We start from the raw sequence: 20,173 nt of genomic DNA, 5'->3' as shown, positions 1-20,173 counted from the left end.
GTTCCGGCAGTCCGTTCTTAACCTGAACCACCACTTTAGCTAATGGGGACTCCTGCTGCTGCCACACCGCTGGAGCACGATTTCTGTTCTCATCCTGAAGCAAAGTTCTTAACCCAAGGTAATATTTCTGGGTTAGCAGAGTCTGTAACCTGAAGCGTATGTAACCTGAGGTACCACTGTACACGACTGACACCCTTCTTTGAAAATTAAACCAATGTCCAGACTTGATCATTCAGAAGCTTTACTCGCAGAAACTTATAGATGAATGAAAACATAATATTTATAGTCACATGCTTCTTCTAACTTCCAAACCACTGCATTTTCCTCTCTTTCCAGAGCTCAGCACTCAGCCCTCTGTATCTTATGAAAGCTCCTATGAAAGATTTCCACCTTTACCTTCTGCTGCAGCTTTTGCTCTCTTTCTTTCCATCAGAGAAAAAGCACTTCCACACTCTATTCAACTTAGCAGTGTTCACTGTGGATTCTAAAACACAGTCACCTTGCCTCGCATAAAATGGAGTCTCTCCTTGACTCCCATGTGACCAATGTTGGCTGATCATTGGTCTACTAGAGAACTCTCTAGAATTCAGTTACCAACCAATCAAATTTTAACACATAGTCATGCATTCAAGCATTTACAATTTCAGTAAATTAAATTACTATACTTAACAAGCATCTCTAACTGGAGGATATAAAAGACCTGTGACTTAGACCAGGGGTAGGCAACCTAAGGCCCAGATGTGGCCCAGTCGCCTTCTAAATCAGGCCCGCGGACGGTCTGGGAATCAGTGTGTTTTTACATGAGTAGAACATGTCATTTTATTTAAAATGCATCTCTGGGTTATTTGTGGGGCATAGGAATTCGTTCATTCCCTCCCCCCCCCCAAATATAGTCCGGCCCACCACATGGTCTGAGGGGCGGTGGAACGGCCCACAGCTGAAAAAGGTTGCTGACCCGTGACTTAGACCATGGAAAGCCTCCCCCAGTTAGAATGGCCGAATACTGTACTGTCTCTCTTAGTATAAGGCAGCCTTTTCATGGGTTTGCACAGACAATGCCCATGCGCAGTATGTTTCTATGCGTTTACGTTTGGCACTAAACAGCTGCACCTCTCTGGGTTTTGAGATGTTTACAATTCAGCTCCCATAAGGCTTTTTCTTTCTTAAGCAGCAGTTTACTACGAAATAAACATGTATTTTTCGATACAAACACATTTCTTCAAATCCTCTTTTTTTGAGGGAAGGAAAAAAGCACACAAAACAAAGCTTCCTCCTAACAGTGCGAAAAGATTTGTGAAGCATAAAATGTATTTGGTATTCAGTGACATTTGCAATCTCATTATTCCTAACCTGAGTGACCTTTCCCACATACTCCTATGTCATTATTTTTCCATATGTCACTTAAAGCTGTTTTTACTGCACTGCAAGGAGGACTTGAAAGGCCCCCATCCCAAACTTTTATTTGCTCAGGAGCAACTCCCATTGGTTTCAACAGCTGCTGCTTCCTAGGAAGCCCACTGTAATTTAAGATTGCAGCCAAGAAGCTCATTTCAGAAGGAAAGCTCCATTGAAATATCTGTACGGACAAAACCTGCATTTATAAGTCCTTACATGATCTTATTTTCTTTATCAAGGCATTGGTTTTCTTACTTATAGTACCCAGACATTATTGCTGCTTGTGTGACCTAGTCTTCTTCTTTCTTTGGCGATCACTCATAGCCGAGTAAGATTGTCTTCTGTGAACATGGTTTTAACAGTGAGTCCGTAAGTGACTGTGGAGGCCAATTCTGGATCCACACGTCCTTCCGCAGTGGTGACATAGATTTCAGGGCGAGAGTTGATCACAGTGAGGATTTGCCAAGCGTGCCTTCCTCTTAGCACATTTCTCCCTTGCATCCTGAGTTCGAGTGTCTTCAAAGCCCATGACACCTTTGGTAAAGGCTGTTCTCCAATTGGAGCACTCACAGGCCAGTGTTTCCCAGTTGTTGGTGTTTATACTACATTTTTTAAAGATTTGCTTTGAGAGAGTCTTTAAACCTCCTTTGTTGACCACCAGCATTACGCTTTCCATTTTTAAGTTTGGAATAGAGTAGTTGCTTTGAAAGATAATAATCAGGCATCCGCACAACATGACCAGGCCAATGAAGTTGATGTTGAAGAATCACTGGTGATCTTTGCTTCTTCCTGTACACTGGCATTAGTTCGCCTGTCTTCCCAAGTGATTTTCAGAGACACCGTTGCGGAAGATAACAAACCTAGTAGTACAGGGTTTGCCAATGTCTGTATGTCCACGCGTACACCAAATTTGAGTTCCTTCAGGAGAAATGGGGGGAATAGGTTGGCAGTGGGGGGGGGGGCTGAAGCTAGTTGTTGCTGAAGTCAAAAGTGGGCAGGACTATCACAGAATTGTAGAGTTGGAAGGGAGCTCAAGGTTCATCCTGAAGCACAGGATTCTCAGCTAAAGAGCTAGCCTCTTTGCTCTCCATCTTTCTGACACCCTCTCTGATCCTTGCTTTGCTCTCCTTTCTGCTCTCCCCTTCTCTCCCCCTCTGTCTTCATAGCCAGATGGCTGCTGGGAAAGGACAGATCACCCTTGACAGGTGTCTGAAGTGATCACTTACAGATAAGGGGTAGCGGGGAAAGAAACTCGGTTCAGCTTGCATTTAAAAGTGAGCTCACCAAATCTTTACTCTCTGGAACAATGCACAAAACAAAACATAGCCATTCTTCCAAGTTTGTACTTCTGTAAGTTCTCCAGACCGTGTGCGCACACTGTGGTTAAAAGGATGCATGTAAATGCAGAGATACTGTGAATATAACGCAAAAAAATGCATCATTTTAAGGGGAAATTGCTTTGCGCATTAGGCCGAAGGATCTTCAAAAAGGTGTGTATTAGACTAAATTCTCATGGCTGATGAAGACATAAAAAAGAGTTGCAAACTGATTTGGAGATCTGAAACTGAATGTCCGTCCGTACTTGCAAAGGGCTTTTGAAATTAGGCCACAGGCTGCCCACAATGTGCAGTAAAGGTCCACACATTTACTCAGCAGTGAGTCCCATTGAACTCAGCAATGCATACTTCCAACTAAAGAGGCTTAGACTCACTTCAGCACAGCAGCTGAAGAATGGATTTCCATTTCTTGGGGATTCAGTCAAATTTGATAGTTTACCAGTTTGCAAAATGATGTTGTTTTTCCCCCCAGTCATATGCAAAACGGATAGGAGATGAAAGGCATTTTAAAACATAGAAATGGAGAAATAAAGGAGAAGGACTGTAGGATTGAAACTGCCTTTGCTACTGCGGGGGGGGGGGGATGATGTCAGGGGTCCTATACGTATCTGGGCCAGGCTGCTTGGAAAGGAAGGAGATCAGAATTCTGCAGCAATCACCATAATTTTAAGGAAACTTTGAAGGGAAGGTGTTTAGTTCCCGCTGGCTGAGGAGATTGGAATCAAGCAAGTTGCGTGAATAGAAAATGAATGGTAGATGAGCCTGTGAAAAGATGGTAATGTGATGAGCTTTGTAGTCTGAGCGTAGCTCTCAGCAGGCACAAGGACTCTGAGAGGAGTCAGGCTGAGAGATACTTTATCCCCCGAAGTGCGCAGACAAGAGGTTTTGAATGACTATTATCCACCAAAGTAGAGTCAGTGGAAGTTAAGAGAAGAATGTCTCCCCTACTATCAATACTCCATATAAAAGCTTTCCCCAACTCGGTCACCTGCAGTAATGGAGCTAGTTTAAAAGCAGGTGGGATGTTAAAGGTACGTTCTAAAGAACGCTTGCAGGCTTTGGGGCTTTCACAAGGTCAAATTCTTTGTCTTTGCAGTATTGTCGGCTGCAGTGGTAGTCAATGTGGTACCTCCAAATGTTATTGGTTTCCTCATTTCTGGCCAGTGGACATGACCTGGGAGCCTTTTTTGTGCTAGCCTGAGCTCCAGCAATAAATAATAATAATAATAATAATAATAATAATAATAATAATAATAATAATAATAATTTATTTATACCCTGCCCCTCTGGCTGGGCCTCCCCAGCCACTCTGGGTGGCTCCCAACAGAATATTAAAAACATTTTTAATTTATACCCCTCCCTCCCTGGCCAAGACCGGGCTCAGGGCGGCTAACACCAAATATAAAATACAGTAAAAACATTTTCAAGCAAGCAAACAAACAAATAGTTGATTAAAATATAGGTTAAAATACAGCTTAAAATGCAACCTCGTTTTAGTGGTAGCCCATAAATCAAGATCATAAATGGAGAAAACGTCCAATATTCACCGGGGCCAATTATCCATGCTGGTCCTACATGGGCCAGCAAAAAGAGCCGAGGGAAAATTTATATACAAAATCCCATATAAGGGGTTCCATCAAAAAATAAATAAAAAATGAGAGGGGGGTCAGACTGAGTTCAGCCCAAAAGCCAGGCGGAACAGGCCCTGCAGAAAGATGTCAAATCCCACAGGGCCCTGGTCTCCGGTGGTAGACTGAAAAGGCCCTAGCCCTGGTTGAGGGCCATCTAACCTCTTTAGGGCTCGGGACTTCCAAAGTATTGTTATTTATGGACCTTAAGGTCCTCCACGGGGCATACCAGGAGAGGCGGTCCCGTAGGTACGAGGGTCCTAGGCTGCATAGGGCTATGAAGGTCAAAACCAGCACCTTGAACCTGACCCTGTATTCCACCGGGGAGCCAGGGCAGCTGGTAAAGCGTTGGATGAATGTGATCCCGCGGCAAGGACCCCGTAAGGAGTCTCGCTGCAGCATTCTGCACCCGCTGGAGTTTCTGGGACAGCTTCAAGGGCAGCCCCGCGTAGATCGAATTACAGTAATCAAGGCTGGAGGGGACCATCTCATGGGTCACTCATGGATCAGGGCGAGAAAGGTAAGGGACCAACTGCTTAATACGGCAGAGATGGAAAAATGCCGTCTTCCCTAAACAGGGCTGCCTTCAGATGTCTTTATATATTTTCCCTGCACTTTGCATTTGGGTTTCCCTCCACGCTTTGGTGCCACACTCCTGGATTTCGTTCTTCAAATTCTTTAAATTAGGCCCCTTGAGCGGTTTTAGTTGTTGCTGCATTTTTTTCCTCTGCAGACTAATTCTGACTTGCAGGTGCAGAATTTTTCTCTCTCTCTATCCCCAATGCTGCATCCCTCAAAATGTTGAACTCCGCTCATCTTCAAATGATACTGCCACCTCAGCACACTCTTGATTAATAAGAACAGTTTGAAAAGAGATGAGAATGGCAACAAATTTGCCTCTTCTCAATAAAAATGAATAGAAAAAAAATGCTGAGCATTTTTGTTTTGTTTTGGTGGATGAACCCCACAAAGCATATTACCAGCTCTTTCTTGCATCTTGTATATATATACGTGTGTGTGTGTGTGTGTGTGTTTATGAAGGATGTAAAGTTAATAGAAAGCCCTCACATAATATCCTGGAGGAGGGGGGGAACCTATTGTGGAAGTCATTGTAAATTTATAACTAGCTATGATAACAGACGACTACAACTCTGCAAAACTGCCATAACTGGATACAGAAATCTAAATTTCTTGCCCGTTGAAATGCTTAAAAAGAAAGAATAAATTCCATGCAACTTCGCCCCCTTCCTCTCATTTCACAGTTGGCAGCCCTTCCCTCCCTGTCCTTATTTCTGTTCTCCGTGTGCTTTTAAGGTAAAGAAGAGTATTTGGCTAACAGCACATTTCTCTGCATGTTCACTCAGAGTTGAGTCTCATCTTGTTCAGTGGCATTTACACCAAGATGTGCATAGAATTGCAGCCCAGTACTTATTTTTTTATTTTATTTGCATAACTTTTACTTACAGTGCAACAACGATAAGGAAATTTCATAGTCGCTTCAGATAACTTTTTTTTAAAAAATGCAATTAAAGGAAAAGTACCACTTAAAGTGTGCCTTCATTGCATGCCCTTTGTCTTCGTGTGTTTACCAATATACACGTACCCCCAAGATACTCACCTCCTTACTGAATCTCCAAGGTGGGGAAGGTGAGTAGGAATTAGGGTCGCTACCTTTGGTGGGGCAAAAAAAACCCAGACTGGTTGGAGGGATTTGAGGAGCTAAAAATTACTTTACCCACACAAAATCCTGCTCAGGCTCTCACTCTTCTCCTCCCACCAGACCCACCTTCTGCCAGTTTTGAGGAGGACAGGAGCACAGTTTTGAGGAGGACAGGTGAAAAAGGTGTCAATGAACTTAGAGAGTCAATGAGCATCAATTGCAGGTTCATTCCCCTCTTGCGCTGAAAGACATGAATGGATTGGTGATCTGGAACTTGGTGTGAGTGACTACAGTCTCTGTGTGTGTGTGATGAAAAGTTATTTATTACAAAGCTTCGAGACTTCTTTTTTTGCCGGCAAACAGTGTGGGGGGAACAGGGTAACCCCCCTTCACCCCGTAATGGAGTACAGGTTGAGAGCCTCCGCAGCTGCTTTTCAAAATGAAACGTGGCAGATCTTAAGAACACCTTTAAAAGGCTCCCTTACACTCATACCTGATTTGACCCTGAGATAGATATGGAGTCGAAGTGGAAGAAATGGAAACCTAATTCAAAAGGGGGGTTGCGGAGGATGCTTTTGAACTGCACTGTGCATCAAAATGTGCATTTTCTAAAACTTGTATGACACACACACACACCTCTCTGTGTCCCCTGCAGCTATGCAAAGCAGTTTTGCAATTAATGAGCTGTCAGATTCCAAGTACTTAAAAAGAAATGTGTTAAAATTTCCCATGTACACTAAAAAGCATAACATTCCTTGGTCTGTTGATTAATTGACAAACGTTACGATTATGTATGCGTGTTCCTACACCAGCATAAATTGATCCAAATAAAAGATATTGCCTTATGTCCCTGCCTTGGCTAAAACCCTTCCCCCTGATATACAGTATGCATTTGATTCTATGGAGGACCATTCAAATCGTGCAAACCCCACCTGCAGTCTGATGTAGTCCAGAGACATGTTTGCCAGTTTAGTGAGATCTAGGCCATGCATATAGGTTTGTTTCTTCGTTTGTTCGGATCCATTTCTGTGGCTGTGTACTCTTGATAACACTTTTCAGGTAACCAGAACAAAGGTATGCTGTGCTTCTTCATGTAGAAGGGAAATGTAAACACATTTCTTCCTAAATTGGGAAAGGAGCCTTGTATTTTTACTGGGAATCTTAAGAATGGGTTCTTGCTAAATTCACATGGAGGGATGCTGGTGGCGCTGTGGGTTAAACCACAGAGCCTAGGACTTGCTGATCAGAAGGTCGGCGGTTCAAATCCCTGTGACGAGGTGAGCTCCCGTTGCCCGGTCCCTGCTCCAGCCCACCTAGCAGTTTCGAAAGCACCTCAAAGTGCAAGTAGATAAATAAGTACCGCTCCGGCGGGAAGGTAAACGGCATTTCCGTGCACTGCTCTGGTTCGCCAGAAGCGGCTTAGTCATGCTGGCCACATGACCCAGAAGCTGTACCCTGGCTCCCTTGGCCAGTAAAGCGAGATGAGCGCCTTAATCCCAGAGTCAGTCACAACTGGACCTAATGGTCAGGGGTCCCTTTACCTGTAGGAAACGGCGTAGGGAAGGGGAAGTCACCTGACCTCCTGACAGCAAAACTGCTGATGGAGAGTGGCAAGGCAATAGGGAGGTCAATGCCCTGCAAATACACAGGCCAAACCAATCCGGTGCTCCTCCTGATGTGTTTGAACCACGAACCTCCCTGCTGCCTCACCTCTCTCCTTCCCACTGTGCAGAAAATGACTTGCCTTTCAGGAGGTCAGGTGAGCACTGCTGCCCCACCATACCATTTTCCTGCTGAGAGGTACATGTGTCATAAGAAAACGTGTGGGTGTAGCGAAACATCAAAGTTGCAAAGCGTTAGATCGTACTGTTGCTGTGGATCCCAGTAGTTTGCAGTTCATCACTAAAGGTTTAAACTTCTCCTCTCACCAGTAGGACTTTGAGGAACAGTGGGGCATATCTGGCAGCTCTTCTTAATGTGGTAGCCCCTGTGGGGAAATGAGGCAGGGCTTTTCTGTCAGATATCAAATGCTTACATCGTTGAGCTCGGACACTGAGATCCACCTCCGAGGGCCTTCTGGTGATTCCTTCACTGTGAGAAGTGAGGTTACACAGGGAACCAGGCAGAGGGCCTTCTCGGCAGTGGCACCCAACCTGTGGAACACCCTCCGGTCAGATGTCAAGATCAGCAACAATATAACCTTCAGAAGACATCTGAAGGCAGCCCTGTTATAGGGAAGCCATTTAATGTGTAATGTTTTATTATGCTTTCACAGTGGTACCTCTGGTTATGAACTTAATTCGTTCCAGAGGTCCGTTCTGAGGCTGAAACCGTTCTTATCCTGAGGCGAGCTTTCGCTCATGGGGCCTCCGGCGCGCGATTTCCGTTCGCATCCTGGAGCAAAGTTCGCAACTGGGAGCAGCTACTTCTGGGTTAGCGGAGTTCATAACCTGAAGCGTTCATAACCAGAAGTGTTGGTAACCAAAGGTACCACTGTATATAAATTGGAAGCTGCCCAGAGCGGCTGGCGTAACCCAGTCTGATGGGCGGGGTACAATTACTATTATTATTATTATTATAGCAAAACATTTCAGCTTCTGCCTTCTTCAGTTTCTCTGATGTGAAGCATAATTTGCATGGAGAGAGAGAGGGAGAGAGAGGGAGAGAGATCTTGTGGTTTAGAGTACAGTTCATTGAGCAAATAATTTGAACGAACCCTGAGGGGGAGCAGAAGGAGTTAAATTAACAACCGGACTTCAGACTAAAGTGGAATGGCTGATAATTGAACTGTGGGGGAGATCATAGAAATAAATAATGCAAGATCAGAGAGCTGCCAGGAGATAAAAGTAATGTGTGCCACTTTAGAAAAAAGAATGAAATCCATATATGTTTCAGCGTTCTCCCCCATTTCAGCAATAACTTTTTTTATAGCATGACAGTAGTGAGGCAGAAATGGATTTTTGCTTGCATGAACATAGCGTGGGTTCAGCTTTTGTAAAAAGCTGCTAATGTACCCAATTCCCACAGTGGCAGCATTTGATGGTTTTGAGCCAAGATCTTGTATTTTGCTCAGTCTGGTTGCTCTGACCTCCTATTTCACACTGATTGCTTTGCTAGGTAACTGCTGTGTTAGTTTATTTAGCTGGCTTTCCCTCTGCCCCCCCAACACACACACACCTCGTCTTTTTATATTTAAAAGTGCAAACTGGTGGTTGTGAATAATCCCCAAGGGGGGCGGGGGTTGAATCTGACAATCTTTATATGTTTTGTAATTTTGATTTATGTAGCCAGTCAGATCCAAGAAGTTCAGAGGGGGGAATGAAGCAAAAAAAAAACCACCCTCTGTCTCTGCAGAATAAAATAACATTTGCTCAAATTCACTGAAATGGCCTCATGGCTTTTTTCTGACTTAAAGGGGGTGGCATCCCCCTTTAATCTGCACCCCCCCCCAATTTAAATACTAATTTTAAACCTATTTTCTCTTTAAAAAACAACAACAAACCAACCCAATATATTTTGTTTCAAAATATACATTCTGATGTATTTTTTGGCATTTGAGTAGTTCAAAATATTGTAGATAATGCATTTCCAATCCTCACGCTGGACCAAAATTTACATAATTTTTCCATGTAGATGTTAGCACATTGTAAACAGGCATATCTCAGCCATCAGCAGACATTTCCAAATCAAGTTACCTTCCCTATGTGTTCCCTTTTCAAAATGGATTTCCAGTGGAATAGCCATGTTAGTCTTTACAAAATTTAAAGATTTGAGTCATGGCTACCACAAAGCCATCTATGGCTGCAATCCTAGCCATGTACACCCAGAAGTAAATCTCACTGATTTCAGTTGGGCTTTCTGCCAGGCAGGCAGCCTTCCTGCCTTGATTTTACAGTTCAATATAGACTTAATCCTATTTCGTTTTCCCCCCTCAGCCATCAGGGAAGGACAGTTTGGGGGGGGGGGTTGTGTGTGTTTTTTTACCCTTTGGTATTTTGCTCTTTTGCATCCTTGTAGGATTGTATGAATCCCTGTGGGAATATAAAACATTTTACAAGCACTCTTCATTCCACATATAAAAGTCCTTTGTGTGATGCAACATTTTGTTTGATAAATTTTGTACAGGAAACTCTTGGGCGTGAGCATCTGCTGAAATATAACTCTCAAGTTAATTCATGCTTTAAATTGTTGTGGTAAATATGACTTTGTATTTGACAACAGAGTAACAAAACAGATCTCTTATTTCCGTGTGAAAAGGGACAATAATGAATGATGTATTCCACCTGTTTTTAAAATCCACAGTAGAAAGCGGATTAGGACTGTAGTCAGAATTTTCCACAGAGAGCTTTCTGGGTCATGTGGCCAGCATGACTAAACTGCTTCTGGCGCAACAGGACACTGACAGAAAGCAGGGAGCACGGAAACATTGTTTACCTTCCCACCATAGCAGTACCTATTTATCTACTTGCACTGGCGTGCTTTCGAACTGCTAAGTTGGCAGGAGCTGGAACAGAGCAACGGGAACTCACTCCATCACAGGGATTTGAACTGCCAACCTTCTGATCAGCGAGCCCAAGAGGCTCCATGGTTTAGACCACAGCGCCACCCACGTCCCCAGCTCTGCATGTAGAAGGCAATGGGCTCAATCCTCAGTATCTCCAGGTGGGGCTGGTTTAGACCACAGCGCCAAGCTTACTGGGTCAGGCCAATGGCTCATCTAGTCTAGCATCCTATTCTCAGAGTGTCCAGCCAAATACTTGTGGTAAGCCCACAAACTTAAATGTAACAGATCTCTGCCTGCCTGTGATTCCCAGCAACTGATATTGTGAGGCATGATGCCTCTGACCGTGGGTGTAGAATTTAGCCATCATGGCTAGTAGCTGTTGATAGCCTCTTCTTCCATGTATTTGTCCAGTCCTCTTTTAAAACCATCCAAGATGGCGGCCACCACTGCCTCCTGTTGGAGGGGCTTCCACAGCTCACATGAAGAAGTGGTTTCTTTTATCTGTCCCCAAATTTTCCAACGTTCAGTCTCATTGTATTCCCACAACAGTTTTCACAACACCTGTGGACATTTTGCCTTTTGCTGTTACCGTTTTCTTCCCTCAGGTTACAGTCACGGACGGAGGCGCCTCTCCCAAGCAGTCTACAGTTTGGCTGGTGGTCCAAGTCCTTGATGAGAACGACAACAAACCCCAGTTCCCAGAGAAAGTCTACCAGATCAAGTTGCCAGAGAGGGACCGGAAGAAGAGAGGCGAGCCGATCTACAGAGCCTTCGCCTTCGACAAGGACGAAGGCCCCAATGCGGAGATTTCCTACAGCATCGTGGATGGGAATGACGATGGGAAGTTTTTCATTGACCCGAAGACTGGGATGGTCTCCTCAAGAAAGCAGTTCACAGCCGGGAGCTACGACATCTTAACGGTAAGCCAACCATGATTGAAATGAGAAAGTGTACCACTTCTGAGTTTTATAGGGAGGCTTCCCTTCAGTGTTGTTTTACGCAGCACACTTTCCTAGATGTTATGAGGACTCTGCACCTTGTTCACCACAAAAACCATTTTGGGTTTCCTTGGGATTTCCTGCTGAATGCCAGGGGGCTTTCCCCAAGCACGCAATGCGAGTTGTGGGGGGAAGGAAATGGGTGAAGTGTGCCAACTATTGCCAATTCCCCATCCAGCTTCCCAAGGGGGGGGGGGAGTGAAGAAATCCAAAATATTTCTTCCTTTTAAAAGAAGATGGGGAGAGCTGAAAAGACAGGGCACTCCTTGCTACAAATGTCACTCATGGACATTGGTTAAGCCTTAAGGCATCCATGGTGTGTGGGTGTGGGTGTGTATGTGGGTGTGTGTTACATGGGAGAGGAAGGGCAGGAGCTCTAGAGTCCGGGTTAAAAGGGTGAGGGGCTGCACGGACCTCTTGTCAACAACACCCCGTTCAGTGGGGCCATAATATCTGACCTTGAGCAGCATACCAGACTGTAACTCTGACCCAGATTAGCATGAAGCAGCAGTTGGACCAACGGCATCAGAAGGGTTGGATCCAGGCCCAAACATCATGGCGAGGTCTGTTGGGCTCCTTGAATTGGCACCTCCAGAGCCACTAACCTCTGGGCCTCTACAAATCACAGGTAGAGCAAATGCTTTGCACTTTGAAGGTCTTGGGTTCAGCCCCTAATCTCTCCAGTTTGGAGGATGAGGTAGCAGGTAGTGGGAGAAACTTTCAGATGTCTTCTTAAAAAAATGCGTAGTTCTTTATCTCCTTGACATCTGATGGGAGGGTGTTCCACAGGGTGGGTGCCACTACCAAGAAGGCCCTTTGTCCTGGTTCCCTGTAACTTCACTTTTCGCAGTGAGGGAACCCTTGGAGCTGGACGTCATTGTCCAGGCTGGACGTTGAGGGTGGAGACACTCCTTTAGGTATACAGGGTCGAGGCCATTTATGGCTTTAAAGGTCAGCACCAACACTTTGAATTGTGCTAGGAGACGTACTGGGAGCCAATGTAGGTCTTTCAACACCGGTGTTATGTGGTCCCAGTGGCCACTCCCAGTCACCAGTCTAGCTGCCACATTCTGGATTAGCTGAGGTTTCCAACTCACCTTCAAAGGTAGCTCCATGTAGTTTATTTTCCTGTGACTAAAGGCTTATCTCTCGGGGGAAACTGCTCTTTAGTGCCCAATGGGAGCAAGCAGCCATTTGGGTTTTCTTCGGATTGACATTTGCTCTGATTTAAGAGCAAGTTTTCCCTGGGATAGGAGTGGGGCAAGGGGGAAACTGCTTGGACCCATGCTTGGAAATTGTAGGTCAAGCAGAAAACCGCTGATAGCCATGTTTTCTAGGGACGAGCAGAAGTGTGGGCGACTCCTAAGTCCTGCGCCATTTTACAAACTGGCAAGAGTATTTCAACAACAGCTTTCATTGGCAACAACATACTTTGCCAGAAGCATCTCACTAAGTCGAATTCAGGTGTCCTCAATCAAACTGAGCATTCAAATAGATTGTTTTCCCAAAAAAATGTATGTAAGAATTTTGAGACTTTAATGAATATAAAAAGCACTTGGCAGACTCGCCTTAACATAGAATGTTTAATTGGAGTGTTTTTCGCTGGAACAATTTTACATGGATTGGAAATAGACAGAGGAGGAACCTAAGCAAATGGTAAACAGTGAAGTATTGAGTGGGCACAGGTGTTTGGTGGTCTGCCATGCAGATCGATAGCTTCTCCAACCCCCCACCCACTCACCCCATCTTTTTTAAAAGCCTTATCAGCGATTTCCAAGTGAGAGTAAACAACACTGTAAGCAGGTGCTTTTCACGACTCACACTGTGAAGCAGAAAAGGAGATTTCTCTCTTTGGGATCTGGTTTAATGAACGGCAACCCACTCTCTACACAGAGTGCCGAATCTAGCTGTCCCCTTTCAGCCCCCTGGTTTGGCTGCTGGCGGGAATTTGCCCCTCGGAGTGGCTCACCTGCAGCTATGAAGCCCCCCTCTCCCTTTTTATGCAGACCCAACTGCTTTGGATAACAGCCCTTGTTAGAGACAGCAATACCTACTAAAGAGAGAAAGCAAAAATTCCTGATCATGGGAAGCCACAGGGTGGCGGAAATTGCTGGATTGGCCTCCCTGCAAACCTCTCCCACCCCACTGCGGTTTAACATAGCCATGAAATGTGAGCCTGGTGCCCTAAGCTCTGCCACGAGTCGTATAGAGCACTAATTTAGAGATTTGCCCAAGCGTGAGCAGATTTCAAAATGCAGCCCCATCCTCTGCATTACCTGGAATGTGGAAAACCTACGTACACAAACTTAATAAGAGAGCAAGATCCTTCGCTCGGCAAGCTGCCAGGGGTTGTGGTCGGTGGCAAAAGTGAGCGAAGCAACAGCTGTGACTCACAGCGGGCTGCCTTCCAATTTACGGGAAAGTCAGATGTTTCTTCATGGACCTCATATCACACACATCTCCCCATCTAGGCAAGGAAGAGGCAGTGCTGCAGTTCAAGGACACAGTCCCCACCCCCCACCCCAGACAGACACACTCAAGGAGGTTGCAAAGCAGAGCAATTGAACATACAGCATGGGGAAAGTCCGGAGGGCAGAATAGAGAAGGCTGCAGGACCACATTCGGCCCCCAGGCTTAAAGTTCCCTATTTCTGATCTATACTGAGGAACATATGAAGCTGCGTTTTCACATGCCAGACCAAAGTTTTCTCCCTCTTGTGGTCTAGGTATAATTGATGTTGCTCCCTGCCTATACACATTTGTCCATGTACCTCTGCCCCTCCAGAGGTTGTTGGACTACAGTAGTAGGAGGAGGAGTTTGGATTTGATATCCCGCTTTATCACTACCCGAAGGAGTCTCAAAGCAGCTAACATTCTCTTTTCCCTTCCTCCCCCACAACAAACACTCTGTGAGGTGAGTGAGGCTGAGAGACTTCAAGCCCAAGGTCACCCAGCAGCTGCATGCGGAGGAGCGGGGAATCGAACCCTGTTCACCAGATTACGAGTCCACTGCTCTTAACCACTACACCACACCACAGTCTCCAGCTTCCTCTGCCTATGGCAGGCATGGCCAAGCTTGGTCCTTCAGCTGTATTGGGACTACAATTCCCATCATCCCTGACCACTGGTCCTGTTAGCTAGGGATGATGGGAGTTGTAGTCCCAAAACAGCTGGAGGGCCAAGTTTGGCCATGCCTGCTCTATTCAGGCAAGGGCTGATGAGAGTTGTAGTCCACCAATACCTGGGAGGTCCCAGGTTCTCCAGTCCTGCCCTAGTTCTAAACCTGTGAATTCGTCCTGTGGCATCTTCACCCAAGAGGAGCACTTTACCTGGAATTTCCACCACCAAGCATACGGGATGGATCTTCATTAGAATGAAAATAAGCAGGATGGGTTCTTGTAGCCACCTTCCAAGACAGCAGCTGAGTTATGGTACTTCTGGCACCACACTTAAACAATTAGCCCAGCTACACATCCATACGCAGTGTTTCCTCTTTGGCATGGGATAGAAGCTTAGGCTGCATTCATCCCATTCAGCAGTTTATCCCATTCCCCTGACATTTCAACATTACAGTATATCTGAGCTTTCACATAACACAAAAGCCGGAAAATGAATGGAATACAGTAGGATCGCATCTTACTCACATTTAATTTCAACCTTGCATGGTTGAAGGCTGTTTGGTTGAAATCACACAAGTTGAACGCACGGAAAGAAGGAGCTTAAAAGTTACTTTTGCACAGAGTTTTATCAGCATGGAAATAATAATAATATATTTATATGCCACCCATCTGAATGGGTTACCCCAGCCACTCTAGGCGGCTTCCAACTAATGAAAACACAATACGACATCAAACATTAAAAACATTAAACATTACAAGCTTCCCTGAACAGGGCTGCCTTCAGCTTTTAAGTTCTATGCCTTTAACACCGAGGTTGGATGCTCTCTTAAGACCTCACAGGAACTTGGACAGCACCACCAGATCTTGCAAGAGCACCCCAGAGCCTTGCTTGGGGGCAAGGACAACTCGGTGCACAGCTGTAGAAAGGATGGTCATGCGGGGACAGTTCCAAGAGGGTGGTTTGACTGTGCGTGTTTTTGCATGTAACAAGTAACCCCAGAACGTAACCCCCGCTCAAAATGTAGTCCTACGGTATAGTGCATGTTTGGCACTCATTTCTGCATTATTTGGGTCCAGAGAAAAATCTGTTTGCACCCCCTTTAACCCAGAAGATCATGGGAGTAAAGTGACAGTATATGGGGCAGTATATCTGCATACAGCTCTTTCCTGTTGTTGCTCCGCCCACATCTGCCTTTGGCCCCACCCACCATTCGCATGTGGCCCCTTAAAGGCTGCACAGAAGTGAATGTGGCCTTTGGGCTGAAAACAGGTTCTCTATCCCTGCTTTAACCAAAGGGTAGCTCAGTTGGTAGAGCACGAGACTCTTAATCTCGGGTTGTGTGTTCATGCCCCGCATTGGGCAAAAGATTCCTGCATTGCAGGGGGTTGGAATAGATGACCCTTGTGGTCCCTTTCAAATATGTGTGTATGTGTGTGTGTGTGTGTACCACTCACTTTTCCCCTCCTAAAAAGTAAGGGGAAATGTGTGTGCGTCTTATGGAGCAAATGCAGGCTGCACAGCTATTCCAGAAGCCAGAACAGCAAGAGGGATTGCTGCTTTCACTGCGCAGCGATCCCTCTTGCTGTTCTGGCTTCTGAGATTCAGAATTTTTTTCCTCCTCCAAAAACTAGGTGCGTCTTGTGGTCTGGTGCATCTTATACAGCAAAAAAAAAGTCCCCTTCGGAACTTGAAATATGGGTACCCCCAACAAAATTTCAAAATTCGGCTTTGTAATTTATGTAATTTGGTTTGATTTGATGTAATTGGTCGGTTAATAAAAAATATTTATATATATATATATATATATATATATATATATATATATATATATATGCTTTCGTAGATTTTCACGGGTACAGGAATGCAGGTTTTGGTGTCCTCGGGTGTCTTCCCGTGTAAAAGTTGGGGTGTCTAGGCGACGTTTCGACGAGGTCTCACTCGTCATCTTCAGGCTGGTGCTTTCGGCTTCTTGTTACTGGAACAGAGCAGGATCTCAGTGTTTGAGTTCCTATAAATACTGTTGAGGGGGTGTGGTGTATAGCCTCCAATGTTCTGGGCAGAGAGGAAGTTCCCAGGCTAGTGTGCCTTTTCTTCTTTTGTGCCTTAATTACTTGAGGGATATCTTGAGTGATTTCTTGAGTGATATCCTGAGTACCAGGATATGGCATGGCCCTCCTTCCTTATATCAAGGGCACTACAGATAAAATTAGCAAAATCCTCCATAAACACAATATCAAAACAGCCTTTTGCACCAACCAAAAAATAGCCAATATCCTCAGAAACCCCAAGGATAAAATCCAGTTGGAAAACCAAGGGGTCTATGAAATACCCTGCAAAGTCTGCCCAGCCACGTACATTGGACAAACAAACAGACGAATAAATGCACGTATCGCAGAACACAAGAATGCCGTCAAAAAAGAAGAAAAAACTTCCTCTCTTTTCCAACACATGAAAGAAACAGGACACGAAATTAATTTTGCAGATTCCAAATTGCTCTTTAACATGGAACATCACCACAAGAGAATAATCATGGAAGCCATCGAGATAGAGAAACACCCTCACAACATGAACAAGCGTGACGACACATCCCGCTTGCCAGACATCTGGAAATTAGCCCTCCCCACAAAAACTGACACCAGATCCAGAGGCACACAGAACGCCATCACCAATCAACCACACCAGACCCAAACCCAGACCCTCTCCACAGATAAATTACAGACACCATCCAGTAGCCAAACCATGGTGGCACCTCCGGATGCTGCACCCCCCTGCAATCCCTACACAGATCTGGCTGACACAGGCCACAAAACCACAGCTCGCCCCTATACACGAAGCCAAGCCAGAGCACAACTAAGTGCAGTACAGCCATCTTCTCAGAAAAACTCTTCACAAAGTTCAAGAGGTCAAGACACAAAGACTTTAGCAACTAATCCACACCTAATGACCCACCTAAGTGGTACTCAGGATATCACTCAAGAAATCACTCAAGATATCCCTCAAGGCACAAAAGAAGAAAAGGCACACTAGCCTGGGAACTTCCTCTCTGCCCAGAACATTGGAGGCTATACACCACACCCCCTCAACAGTATTTATAGGAACTCAAACACTGAGATCCTGCTCTGTTCCAGTAACAAGAAGCCGAAAGCACCAGCCTGAAGATGACGAGTGAGACCTCGTCGAAACGTCGCCTAGACACCCCAACTTTTACACGGGAAGACACCCGAGGACACCAAAACCTGCATATATATATATATATATATATATATATATATATATATATATATATATAGCGAAAAATACGGTATATATATTACCAACCACCAAAACACAAACCTTATGATTGAATTTGGCACTGGGCACAGGCAAATCATCCTTCAGCTATGACTCACATCCGGAAAACTGAAAGTTGTGGACTGTTTCAGAGAGAGAGAGAGAAATACACATAAATTCTATTCAGGAAGGAGTCTGCCAGATTGTTACCTGCCTTCTTTCCCTCTCTCCATGTGCAACAGATAAAAGCCGTTGACAATGGGCGGCCGCAGAAATCTTCGACCGCTCGCCTCCACATTGAGTGGATTAAGAAACCGTTGCCTTCCCCCATCCCGCTGACATTTGACGAGCCCTTCTACAACTTCACCGTCATGGAAAGCGACCGAGTGACGGAGATCGTTGGCGTGGTCTCAGTGCAACCTGCCAACATCCCGCTGTGGTTTGACATTGTCGGTAAGTGTGGGCATGGTGCCAATGGGCATCTTCCAAGCAGGAGGAAATAAGTGTGGTGTGGATTTTGATAAGGAGGAAACTAACAAGGGATTAGCTCCCCGGAATTAAGACTGCATTTGTGGTGCTGTACTTGAAAATGGCTAACTTAATATACTACTTTGTCATGCTTTGGTTATGATGCCTTAGCTAAGCTTTTATGGCTGGATTGTTCCTTTTTTTCTCTTCCATAATATGTGATTGACTTGCAATCCTAATGTTGTCTGTCATTTAAATTCTCTGGCCATAGTTTGCTAATCCCATTTCTAAATGTATTTTGATGGTAACTTAGATCGGCTGTCCCTCATTTCTCTCTCTCTCTTTTCTCTTCACGCTTTTATTTTTTCCTCTTGCATTCTGTTATCTCGGTTCTTTCTTTCTTTTCTGCTTCCGACTGCTGTGCGTCAAGGTGGCAAGCATGCTCGAGAGATGTTCTATATCCTACAGACAGCTTGTGGGCAGAACTGTTCAACAGAAGGTACCTTCAGTGCAAACACATTGCTACAGTACACTTTCTAAACTGCCTTATTTATTTACCTTTTGGGGGGATGGTGTTGTGTTTAAAAGAAAAAAACCCATAAAAGAGAGCAGTCTGAAGCCAGCTGCACTTAAATCTTTACTAGCTACCTCGGAGACGACAAATGGAAGCCATTTGTAAGCCATTCCTATAGTCATTCTAACTACAGTATATCTTGACAATCGTGAAGAGTTTCGTCACTCACAATCACCCCAAGCTTTTAAATAATTTGGAATGACCTTGCAAATAACTCCATAGAGTCAGCCTGCACATGTTTCTACCTGGAAATGTTTGTACAAGCCCACTTGACAGATTAGACTTTGGACTTATCCACACTTAACATTTGCCCCTCGCTTTCTAGTCAAAGAGTCAAGCCTTCCCGTTCTGTGTCTGGATGCTTTTTATTATTATTTTGCTCCCCACTGCTTTCCCCAGGAAGACCTGCTCTTTAACGCTGAATCGGAACAAACAGCAATTTGGGTTTTCTGCAGATTGCCATTTGCTCTGATTCATCGGTAAAGAGCGAGTTTTCACAGGGAATGCTCCAGAGCAAAAACAAACAATGGCAACACCCTGATACAGACCAGGAAAGCCTGGACTTGTGCCTAGAAATTTTGAGCAGGAGCCCTACGTCACACTGCCTTTGAAAAGTGCCCAGGAACTTCAGCTTGTTCAAAAATAGCTCCTGGGATGTGGCCTGGAATAAGCATTGAGGAAAATATTTTACCAATATTGCAACAATTTGAAGTGCCAATTTCTTTTTCTTTTTTCACCTTTAATCCCCTAAATGGTCTGTGCCCCTTGACATCTTTAGGACTGCCTGCTCCCTATATATGTGTTGAGATCTCCTTTGGACAACTTGCTTCTTCTGTGAACAGGGCTTCCTTCTTGATGGTTCCCAAACAGCTCAATTGCCTTCCTAGAAAGCTTTCCTTGCTCCATCCTTAATTGATTCTAGATAGATGTGGCCCTCTTCTGGAGGGCTTTTGGGTGGCCCAAATCATCTTCCTCTCCTGGTTTTTTTTTGCTGCCAGTGACTATAGTGTGCTTTAAATTACTTTTAGCATGTTTTATATGATATGTAGCTGCTCTCGTATACCTCATTAACCAACCACCCTGGAGACATTGGGTTGAAAGGCAGCTTAACACATAAGTGCCAAAAAAACAACAACACAATTTGTCCACCTGTGCCTTTGTTAGTAATTTATATTACAGATTTGGACAGTCACAAAGAGAGGAAGTGGGGAGGAGGACTG

General features: G+C 44.8%; 1 protein-coding gene across 1 annotated transcript in view; it reads left to right on the top strand.

Moving 5' to 3' along the window:
• FAT3 (FAT atypical cadherin 3) overlaps window positions 1-20,173 on the top strand; it is a 458,658-nt gene that overhangs the window by 313,040 nt on the left and 125,445 nt on the right. Inside the window, exons 5-7 of the mRNA XM_081909132.1 lie at window positions 11,130-11,444; window positions 18,154-18,364; window positions 18,810-18,916. Of these exons, the coding sequence (XP_081765258.1) occupies window positions 11,130-11,444; window positions 18,154-18,364; window positions 18,810-18,916 (633 nt within the window). The remainder of the gene's footprint in view (window positions 1-11,129; window positions 11,445-18,153; window positions 18,365-18,809; window positions 18,917-20,173) is intronic.

Source organism: Podarcis melisellensis (genome assembly GCF_964234715.1).
Source record: "Podarcis melisellensis genome assembly, chromosome: 4".
NCBI lineage: Eukaryota > Metazoa > Chordata > Lepidosauria > Squamata > Lacertidae > Podarcis > Podarcis melisellensis.
The sequence above is the reverse complement of the archived record's forward strand: the minus strand, read 5'-3'. Positions and strand labels throughout refer to the sequence as shown.